Here is an 11,663-nt window from a genome sequence, read left to right on the forward strand (position 1 = left end):
GTGAGTAAAAGGGACTTTACTTTGAACAGTCAAAACTCTGAGCCAATCTAGCCAAGAGCATCCCTAGCACCTGCCCCCAAAGAGCCTTCATTTAACAGAAGCACCTCTGTTCTTTTCCTCAGGGTGGAGGATGGTGGTTGTAGTAGTTGTCTAACACTATCAGACAGACTTAAGTAGGACATTCAGATTTTATTTATTTTTTTGAGACAGGGTCTCAATATGTTGCTCTGGCTGGCCTGGAACTTACAGAGATCTGCCTGCCTCTGGAGTTCTGGGATTAAAGGCATATGCCAACATACCCAGCTCAGATTTTTAAGGAGTGTAACCCCTTTATAAATTAATACTGTTGGGCAATTTGGTTCTCACGAATCATAATATGAATTTTGTCTCTGTAGCATCTAAAGGCAAAATTGCATGTCTGGCCAAGATGGAAAGAGTTGAAAGGCCATCTATGCACTATGATGTACAGAAGCAAATATAAGATATAAACATATCCCACTAGAAGGGATGTGTGTTGGGAGACTTCAATCTACCACTGGGTTCCTAATCCTACTGGCCTTTTATTTCTGGAGTGAATTTGAATTATAAGAAAATATTACATATTAACAAAGCTTTGTATACATTAAAATTGCAAAGACATTAAAATGTCTTATAGGTTTTAACTTCTTAGGTTATTCATTCTGACACACCTACTATATCAAAAGAGGCTGTCAAGAAAGCTGTCACAGTAAGTTTTATTGTGCACATTCTAGATTCACTAGGATGGTATCCATGGTAAGAAATGCATGAAATTTTCTACAAGACAGGACTGTGATGTCCTTTTTATTAATTAATTAATTTGTTTTGTTTTCCAGACAGGGTCTCACTAAGTAGCACTCGGTGTCCTGGAAATCACTCTGTAGCCCAGGCTGGTCTGACACTTAATAGAGACCTACCTGCCTCACTTTCCCGAGTGCTGGGATTAAAGGCATGTGCCAACACTGCCTGGCTTTTTTTTTTTTTTTTTTTTTTTAAATTTTAAAGAGTCTCACGCTATAGCCCAGGCTGGCCTTGAACTCAGGGCTATCTTCCTGCCTCACTCTCTTGAATCTGAGATTACAAGAGTGAGTCAGCATACTTTACAGGTTGTAATTTGTGGGTAGTGAAACTAAGTCTATTTTATTTTTTTGAGATAGTGCATTAAGATTTTAGTCTTATGCTACCAGACCTGACAAGAAACTGAGTGTCTTCAAAACAAATTAAGTCAAAACCAACACCCTTATCTTAAAGTAAGTCTTGCTAGTTTAAAACCATATATCAGCCAATCATATAACATTAATTCTTATTCTTGGGTGATTCAAATCATAAAATGCTGTAGAAAAGTAAGAGTCAAGTAACTACCTAGTATGCACTTGCTTAAAGATATTGTGCTTTGGGAATCTTGCCAAAAAAAAATATTTTTTTAATGACAAACATTAAGCATTATCTTGACACACTATAAAATACTTCAGTTAAGGCTACAATAATGGTTTTAAACAGATTATAAGAGGCATTCTCAGGGAGATTCTTAGTGCCACTATGCCTAGATGAGACAGCAATGGGACAATGATTCCATGGACCTTACTGTCCAAAAATTACTTTGTCCTTGAACAGTCTCAGAAGATCCAGCTGAGAAGTGACGCCTCTAGTTGGCATATGGTCTCCAGGCAAAACAAGGAATTACTTGTTAAACTGCCTGCTACAGACTTCTATTACATTCTGTTCACTGTCAAATGGAGAGTTCGATAGTTTAAATTCTCAATGGATACAATGAACAGGAATATAATCAGGCAGGAAAGGGGAGCATTGGGTTATTTTGTTGACTACCACACAGATTTTCAGAAGGTAAAGTTAAGGTAGCCACATTTAAAAGCAGAACAAATTCTGCAACAGTTCTCGGTATTGTATTTACTCTAGTAATGTCAATTTTAATATACACAAAGCTTTTTGTTGTTGTTAAAAAATATTAAAGTCACTCCTTTGGAACAAACCACTCCTTCAACCTTTTTTTTTAATTGTACAGACTTGTTCCATTTTCATGAATATCTAGACTTGGTGAGTGAAGCAACCTGATTGGCTTCCATCCAGCTGGTAGCATCTTGCAAGTGATAAAACTCCACGAAGGCGAAACCACGGCTTACACCTAGAGACAGCATTCAGATATAGACGGGATACTCGTGTTAGTCAGTTCCTTTATAACAGGCGAATCTCTCTCCCACTGCTTCAACACTGCGTGACAAAGCCAATTGGGAAGCAGCTTTACAAATGTGACTTGACTTGGGGATCTTCTTGATACTTTGCCATGGCAAGGAACAGCCGCCTGAATTAAATGCCACTCGAATTGATTCCACACTAAAGTAACCATGCAACCGACTAAGAACAGTCAAACAAGGAGTTTATAAATCACTACTTACCGAAGAAAAAGAAAACCCCTAAAAGCAAAGTTTTAAAAAAGTTCCTCAGATGCTAGCATCATTTTCAAAGTCATATTCCTTAGCCATGGCAAACCTTTCATTCTGAATTCATGTGTTTGAAGACTGGGGTTTATCAGGATGTTCTTTAGGGACTGAGGTGGGAATGGGGAAGAGAACTAGAACAGGCAGGAACTAAGCAAGCTCTCACCTGTTTTCCTCTTCATCAGCCTCACATCTGCAGGCTGAGGGCCTTCAAAGGACTCCATCATTTCTCGAATCTGCACAGGGTTTTACAGTTAGTTTAAGCTACAGTCATAAAGTTTAAGGACTGGGATTATATCAACTGTAGTCAAGTTTTTCACTTACACCAACAAAACGCATTTAAAAGTCAGGGACTATTTTTCATGAAAATAAATATAATAACCTTGTTAAATACTGTCTAGACACTTCCCTCCAGTGCAACTGTTTGTTATTCTAAGTCCTGATCATGAGGTGATATCCTTCAAGCCTCAGTCCTTTAATCTCATGGTCTTGTTTTCTGAAGAACACAGAAAATACGATTTCAAGGAGACATAGGATATGTCCTCAGGAGCACTTTTTTTTTAAAAAATATTTATTTATTTATTTATTTATTTATTAATTATGTGCACAATATTCTGTTTTGCGTGTATGCCTGTAGGCCAGAAGAGGGCACCAGACCTCATTACAGATGGTTGTGAGCCACCATGAGGTTGCTGGGAATTGAACTCAGGACCTTTGGAAGAGCAGGCAATGCTCTTAACCGCTGAGCCATCTCTCCAGCCCCCTCAGGAGCACTTCTGACCAAGAATAAAAAGAGGCAAGCCAAGTTCATGCCTGAAATCCCAATGAGGAGACTGAAACAGAGGACAAATACTTGAGGCACAATGGGAGGCAGAGACAGCTCCATAATAGAAACCTGGCTCAACAAACAAAGTGAGCAAAGCCAGACTACATATAGACCTTGAAACAGAAAATAGGAAGGGAAAAAGAGGGACACATTGAACAGAATGTTTTATTTCATTTAATAGATTGAATCCTACTTAAAGTATACAAAAAAGGAGAGGGATGGGGGTGGGGGTAGACAAGACAGACACAGAAACACTGTAAACTAAAATTGCTGTGTTCCAAGCCTACTCTCACAACCTTAATGATTCTACTTCAATCCTTTTCTGGTCTCTTGGGTTGGCCAATAAAGGAACATAAAGATTCACTTTTTAACCCAGACTTGGTTATAAGTTTGGCATAGCTGATATTAGCTTGTTAATAAACAAAAGCAACTGAAGTTTTCTCTATTATTTATTGGGAAAAAAAGAAAAAAATGGTAATCAAGATGGTTCAGTGGGCAAAGGTTGATCTAAGACTCACATAGAGAATCGATTCCTGCAAGTTGTCTTCTGACCTCCAGATGTATGCTCCCTCAAATAAACTCTACTTTCATTTGAGAAAGCAGCTTATGCAGTCTGTACTGACCTTTAACTTGATCCCCTACTTTCCAAATTATGAGACAGAACTCAGATCTTCATGTATTCTAGGAAAGCACTTTCCAAACTAAGCTAGATTTCTAGCCCCAGAAATTCTACATTGAAAATCAAACTTAATGGAATTTTTTTTAAAGATTAAAACATAGAGCATCATAATCCTATCTCCTTACTTACATGACAGCCTCCAAAACTAAGCTACAGTACTGTTTCTTTTATGCTACTAATCTTTTGTGGATTTCCAAGGCCATACAACCCATTTAACCAATAAGCTTTCCTGTATCAGTCTATAGGATTTCTTACACTCCTGACTTATAGCTACAACTACGGAAGCACAATTTACTTCAGTTCCCTCATCATCCTAACTCATGTGCATTATGAGTTACCATGAAAACTTTGTGTTTGGAGGGTGTATATTTAGTGTCTACACGAGTGTAAGTGTGTGCATGTTGAGGTCAGACCAGGACATCACATGTCTTCCATCACTTTCCACTTTCCTGTCCTGGGACAGGGTCTGTCACTAAACCAGAAGCTCGCCCTTTTAGCTAGACTAGCTGGCAAACTGGCTAATGAACTGTTGGGATCCACTTGTCTCTACACCTCAGTGTTAGGGATGACCTAACATGCAGACAGTCTGTTTATTATGCAGGTGCTGGGGATTTGAACTCATGCTTGCAGACCAAGCACTCATACAACAGAACTATCTCCCCAGCCTCTCTAACTTTCTTGTATAGTTGGCTGGGTTTTCTTTCTTTAGTTAATTAATTATAAATGATTTACTTTTATTTGCATTGGTGTTTTGTCTGCATATATGTCTGTGTAAGGGTCAAATCTGCTGGAGTTATTGGCAGTTGTAAGCTGTCATGTAGGTTCTGGCAACTGAACCTGGGTTCTTTGGAAGAGCAGCCAATGATCTTACCTCCGAGCTATCTCTCCAGGCCCTTGGCTGAGTTTTCAAAGCTAATGGCACCTTCCTACCTCTTCTGCCAACAGCATTTGACTACCATGAAATCAAGCTGTTTGTGTAAAGCCTTATCAATTCAATATGTTTCTATATTTTAGATCAGCTCACAATTTCATTCACTATACCCTTTCCCCAGTTGTTTATCCAACCAAAGTGCGTCAATCAAAAATCAGGCCAACTAATATCTCCCGCAAAGGAGTCCTTTCCATATTTTTTTTTTTTCTTTTTTCCGAGACAGGGTTTCTCTGCAGCTTTAGAGCCTGTCCTGGAACTAGCTCTTGTAGACCAGGCTGGTCTTGAACTCACAGAGATCCGCCTGCCTCTGCCTCCCGAGTGCTGGGATTAAAGGCGTGCGCCACCACCGCCCAGCTCCCATATTTTTCAATAGCAAAAACAAACATGTAGGGCACTGCAGCAAGACCTTTAATGTCCCATTATGGGGATTAAAAAAGAATAAAGCCGGGGCTGGAGAGATGGCTCAGAGGTTAAGAGCATTGCCTGCTCTTCCAAAGGTCTTGAGTTCCAATTCCCAGCAACCACATGGTGGCTCACAACCATCTGTAATGGGGTATGGTGCCCTCTTCTGGCCTGCAGGCATACACACATATATAGAATATTGTATACATAATAAATAAATATTTTTTTAAAAAAAGAATAAAGCCCAGGCATGGGGATGCACACCTTTAACTCCAGCATTGAGAGTTCGAGTTCCGTATGGCCTACATAGTGAGCTCTAGGACAGCCAAGACTACAAAGAGATCAGCCGTCCTCTTTCAAACAAAAAAGTTCCACATAAAACCATATACAAACAAAAGAATAAAGGTCTTACTATATTGCCTAGATTGACTTTGATATCAGTTCAAGAAACCCTCCTGCCTCGGCCTCCTTAGCAGCTGGGATTATAGGCACATGCTATTGTATCTAACAATACCTAGCCAATTACAACCATCATATGCTGTCTTGGCTATTCATCCATGTTAGTAGGCGGCTTTTGTACCATGGTGACACCTAACATAGTATATACAGTATAACAAATGTGCAGTGGATCACAAATAATGAAATAACAACTATTAATTTCAACAATCTATTTTACATTTACTACAATGGCTACTTCCAGTTTAAAAATCTACTATATTGGGCAGGGTTGTGGTGATCGCAGCATTCGGGAAGCAGAGGCCAGTGATCTTAGTGAGTTCAAGGCCAGTCTGGTCTACAGCGAGTTCCGGACAGTCAGACTACACAGAGAAACCATTTCAAAAACACCAACCAAACAAAGCCAAGTAAACCAAGGACCACAATTTCCTTTTCAACAGGTTTCTCAGAGATTTCAAATGGAAAAATGTAATTTTGTTCAAAATAAAAGAAAGTCAGATTACTGAAGTTAATTTTTTTGTTTTCTTTTTTGGCAGTGCTAGAACCCAGTCCTTGGATTCTTTAAGGATCTTATTATTTATCTCAAGGCTGGCCTGAATTACTGATCTAAGGCTCCTGAGTGCTTAGATTACTGGTACACAGCATTAGGCTAGGCATTAAAAATTAACTTTTTCTTAAAAAAAAAAAAATTTACTGTTCTGGGACTCTCTCTGTAGATCAGGTTCACCTCAAATTTAGAGACACACCTGTTTCTGCATCCTGAATGCTGGGGTTTAAAGGCGTGTACCATCACCACCCAAACAAGCTTTGAAACTTTTGAAAGCATGAATTAGTTGTACAAATAAGACTTATACTTATTTGGAAACTTTAAAAAATTCTACATTGAGCTTCAAAGGTTAGATATGAATGATACTTTACTTTGGTCTATCACAAAAGAAATCTGTTTGACTAAGTGACACAACAGCCTAATACTGCACCATGAGACCATGATGCCTACTAGAACGTTAGAAGTACTGTTTCTCTTACATCGCTCTCTGTGATAGTGACAGGAAGGCCACGCAGCATGATGGTCTTGCTCTCTCTCTCATCACTGATGTCATGTCTATAGTCATGCTCTCCATAGTCACCATCTGAATGGTAGCCATCTTCAGACCGGTCACTGTTCCTTCTTTCACGCTCTCTCTGGCCCAAAGCAAACAGAATAATAATTAAACTCACCTGTACTCTTTGATCTAGACTATATGTATATCATATGCATACCTGTTACCCATAAGAGTCGAGAAGATGGTGCCAGATAGCTTGGAAATGGAGCTAAAGATAGTAGTAAGCCACCATAAGGGTGCTAGAAACCAAACCTGGGTCCTCTGGAAGAACAGCGAATATTCTTCACTGCTGAGCCATCTTTCTAGCTCCCAATGCAATATTGCTTAAAATGACATCCACTTAGTTGAGAACAATGGCTTAATAATTCACTATAAAATACACTAACATTTTAATACAATGTCTTGTTAAGAGTATAAAATTATGTAGAGAAAGTGGGAAAGGCTTATAAGTTATATAAGCAATATAATTATTTCCAAACATAGATATGAGCAAATATGTAATATAAAACAAAAGCAGTTAAGGTAACAAATTACAATGTAAACATTCTGAGGCATAAGGATAGTGTATTGTTAGATTTGTTTCTTAAAAAGAAAACAAAACACAAAACCAATACCAGAAACCAAATCCATGGCCTTGTACATGCTAAGCAAATTTCTATCAATCATACCCTCGTCTGTCTGTCTCTCTCTCTTTGGTTTTTCAAGACAGGGTTTTTCTTTATAATAGCACTAGGAGCCTTGGAACTAGCTCTGTAGACCAGACTGGCCTCTAATTCACAGAGCCTCTGCCTCCCAAGCACTGGGATAAAAGGTGTGAGCTACCATCGCCTGGCCACAGTCTTTAAAATATGAACAACATGCAGGGCTGTGGTGGTGCACGACTTTGATACCAGCCCTTGTGAGGCAAAGGTAGGTAGATTTCTGTGAGTTTGAGGCCAGCTTAGTTTACAAAGCAGATGCCAGAACAGCTAGGACAGTTACACAAAGAAACCCTGTCTCAAAAAAACAAAACAAAACAACAAAAACAGGGTATAACACATCACAGGGCAGAATGGCCCATGCCTTTAATCCCAGCACTTGGAAGGCAGAGACAGGAAGATCTCTTGAGTTTCAGAGTACCAGAGTCTAAAAAGTTACATAGTAAGACCGTATCTGGGAGATAGGGGTGACAATGACACCTAACATTTTTTTTAACTTTTTCATTTTTATAACATTCCTCCCATTCTGCCATCCCAACATCTTCTCTACCCCCCTCAACAACACCTAGCTTGTAATGTACTGTGATGCAAGGAAGTTCAGATACTCAAAGGAGTCCATGGCGAATCTAACACAAACTTTGGCTATTAATATTAATACTTTTATTAAAGTAAAGTCCACTATGTCTTTGGAAGTTACAGTCAACCTGAATATCCTTCAGAGTAATAGGTACAATATTCAAGTTGCCACACTTCCTATATAAAGAATATTGGCTATAAAATTTTAATATTAATCAACAACTGCTATTACTCACCTCTGGACTATCATAGTCTCGATAGTCATCATATCTATCACCTCTCCGATCATCACTTGATCTCTTATAATCTGAGTCCCTTCGCCGGCTTCTAGATTCACGCTCATCGCGGTCATCCCTGTCTATGATGGAACCATATCTTCCACTACGTTCTGTTCTACTCACTCTGAAAAGAAAAACAATGTTTATTTAATCTTAAGTATATCATTTTGTACATTCAGAAAAAAGAATCGTCCCACGTATCAGTTTATAAGCTACATCCAAATAGCTTAATGAATCCCAAAATGTACCCAGAGAACCACTGGCCTCTGTCAGGACTGAAGGTGAACTTTGCTCAACATCAAAGAATACATCTTAACTCATGTATTCTCAATGGTACCATACATACCAGAAATGGACCAATGCCCCAGATGACCTAAGTCTTCCCTTCAACCCCCCACCAATCAAGCCTATAACCAAGTACTTCATTTGTACGCATAAAGTGGATAAATAGAACAAACCAATAGCCACAGAAAACATTTATTTCCTATAACCTTTTTTACTACTGGAACAAAAGGGTAAGCTCTCCCCTCCCCGACCACACACAGGGTTTCTCTGTGTAGCTTTGGTTGTCCTGGAATTATTTCTATAGACTATTCTGGCCTTGAACTCTGAGATCCACCTGTCTCTGCTCCAAAGCTACAGAGAAACCCCTGTTTTAGAAAGAGAGAGAAAAACAAACAAAATAAAACAAAAAATGTGCCACTACTGCCCAGTAAGAGGGAGATTTTTAATTACACGTTATTGCAATAAAGACTGCTGACACAGGATTAGAATGATATATCAAAAACAAGTCTCTCTAGATTTTTAATTTCATCAATCACAGGAACTGGCCTTAATACCACATAAAGGCTTTGTTAAGTCAAATGATATGAGATGAAATATCCATAGTTGTTGAAACAGCCAAAAGTTTTCATCTTTGTTTAATTTATTTGGTCTTACTGGACATTGACACTAGTGCTTCATATGCTACTGAGCTATATCCCCCGTCCTAAAATGTTCTCATCTTAATACTGTAGTTTTTTCCTTTCCCTCTTTTTTTTTTTTTTTGGTTTTTCGAGACAGGGTTTCTCTGTGGCTTTGGAGCCTGTCCTGGAACTAGCTCTTGTAGACCAGGCTGGTCTCGAACTCACAGAGATCCGCCTGCCTCTGCCTCCCGAGTGCTGGGATTAAAGGCGTGCGCCACCATCGCCCGGCCCTCCTTTCCCTCTTAATATGACTAACACGTATACCAGGCCTCTCAGAGCTAAGTCTTGCATTGTATCATCAGGGAATATAAGGAGTGACATTCACTCACTGCTTGTCAGGCAGGCTTTGAATAGCCTGTCCTGTTCACAACTGGAACTTCCCATAGCCTACTCCATACTGCTCTCCTTAACCTCATTCATATTTAGCATTCAGATTTCACCTCAGAGAGTACTTTTTCCAAGAAGCTCTCCTGGTTGTGTACCAGAAAAAAAAAGTCTTCTTTTGTGTCCAGACAGCACTTTAAATATCTCTTATCATAACATTTAACTCTCTCACTAGAGTGAAGTTTGTGAGAACAGAACTATGAAAGTGGCCATGACTGGAAACAAATATATGCTTAAATATTCGTTAGGTAAATAAACAACTTATTACTGTTTTTATCTTTGCAGGCACGGTTATTATTATTATTATATTAGGGTTTTTGTTTTTTGAGGCAGGCTTTATGTAGTCCTTGCTGGTCTTAACTCAGAGATTCGAACTGTCTCTGCAGAGACTGAAGGCATGAACCGCCATCACACCAAGATACCTAAACAATTTTAAACAACTAGTTCAGTCCGCACAAGAATGCTGAGATCAAGGGCAGGGGATGTATTGAAGCTCACCTTTTGTCTGAACCCATTGTCTCACTGAAGATCTAGCACTCGGCTCCAAAAGGTGAAATTTTTTTCTCTAGGAGAAAAAAGATTGTTGCAAATTTCAGAGATCACTTAATTCAAGTGCCCTACAAACTGTAGCTAGGATTCGATCAATCCTTAACTTGGCTAAGGTGGGGGAAGAGGAGGAGGGTTAACTGTCAACATTAAATCATGCTTTGTTAAGAAACGGGAAGATGAAGGATACTTTAACATAGGAAGACTAACATAGTAAGAAGAAGGGTGAAGGCAGAAAGAAGACACCTTGGATACTCCTACTATTACAAAGCAAAAAGCTCCTTGTTTTCATTATGGTCGATGGTTAAAAATTCATCCAAGTGTCTTCATGAATATAAAATTCAACACTAAAATCGAGAAACACTAGCTTCAAAATTTTCTGACAGGAACTTTAAAGCCTTAGATGAAAGCTGATCTGACTAAAATGTACATGTATATTGTAACGCGTGATCTATTTCAGTAAGACAAGACCTTGACTTGGCTTAATACCTGATCGACACAGGCCGCCGAGTGACCAACAGCCTGCCCCCTGCCCATAGGCCGGAATAAAACATCACACAGGTGTATTCTTCGATACCTGTGATGTCCCACAAACTAGTTAGTTACAGCTGTTTCTAGCATCTGGTCTAAAGCAGGCAGGCGTTCAACGAATATTCGTTGACATAATAAACGAAAGAGACATCTAGAGATTCAAGTTCCGGGGTCGAACGGCTACGGCTGTCCCTTGTTTCCCGGGAGGTGCCCGTACCCACCTCCGTGGGGTGTCGTAGCCGAGATGGCGGCGCTAAGGCCTATACTACTGAATCCGGCATTCGGTCTGTCTTTCCCACCTCACAAACGTCCCTCCCCGCCTGAGGAGGTTCCCAGTCCTCAGATCACCATCACCAAACCACCTTTCCGAGAGAGAGATTCAGTTGCAGGCGCTCTCGAGGGGTGTCCGAGGGGCAGACGCTCCACCACTCCGCTGGACAGGGGATTCGGGACAACGGTCCCAGCCAGAGACAAGCAACTCAAAGAGGCGGGCCGAGGTCTGAGTTAGGGGACGATCTAAGAAAACTGGCAGAGCCAGAGGCGAGGAGGGGCGCGGCCCTCGAACGCTTGCTTAGTTTAGTCCCTTCAAAGACGAGGTTGAGCGGTCACCTCTGATGGCTGACAGAGACTCAAGGCACAGCAGCAACAGCAAGAATCACTGGGATGTGATGGACGGCCGCCGCACTCACCCCCCAAGAGGGAACGAAGCAGAAGCAGTAGCGGCTCTGCGTCCCAGAACCTCCTAAAGGGTTCGGCCGCTCTACAAAATGGCGTCTCCACCGACCGTCTTCTCCTACCCACAGTACCTCGCGCC

At 40.3% G+C, this 11,663-nt stretch overlaps 1 protein-coding gene across 5 annotated transcripts in view; it reads right to left on the reverse strand.

Annotated features, from left to right (window-relative positions):
• The window catches only part of Rbm5 (RNA binding motif protein 5), a 31,764-nt gene extending 20,101 nt beyond the window's left edge, over positions 1-11,663 (reverse strand). Inside the window, exons 1-6 of one of the 5 annotated variants that reach the window (XM_038321478.1) lie at positions 11,539-11,663; positions 10,271-10,337; positions 8,382-8,547; positions 6,795-6,950; positions 2,641-2,710; positions 2,088-2,161 (exon numbers count right to left, since the gene is read on the reverse strand). In XM_038321478.1, coding sequence (XP_038177406.1) covers positions 2,088-2,161; positions 2,641-2,710; positions 6,795-6,950; positions 8,382-8,547; positions 10,271-10,287 — 483 coding nt within the window. In that variant the 5' untranslated portion in view covers positions 10,288-10,337; positions 11,539-11,663. Of the gene's footprint in view, positions 1-2,087; positions 2,162-2,640; positions 2,711-6,794; positions 6,951-8,381; positions 8,548-10,270; positions 10,338-10,807; positions 10,896-11,070; positions 11,093-11,211 lie in introns of those variants that run through there. The other 4 variants (XM_038321479.1, XM_038321476.1, XM_038321480.1 and 1 more) reach the window with 4 other exon arrangements.

The sequence above is a fragment of the Arvicola amphibius genome, chromosome 3, assembly GCF_903992535.2.
Source record: "Arvicola amphibius chromosome 3, mArvAmp1.2, whole genome shotgun sequence".
NCBI lineage: Eukaryota > Metazoa > Chordata > Mammalia > Rodentia > Cricetidae > Arvicola > Arvicola amphibius.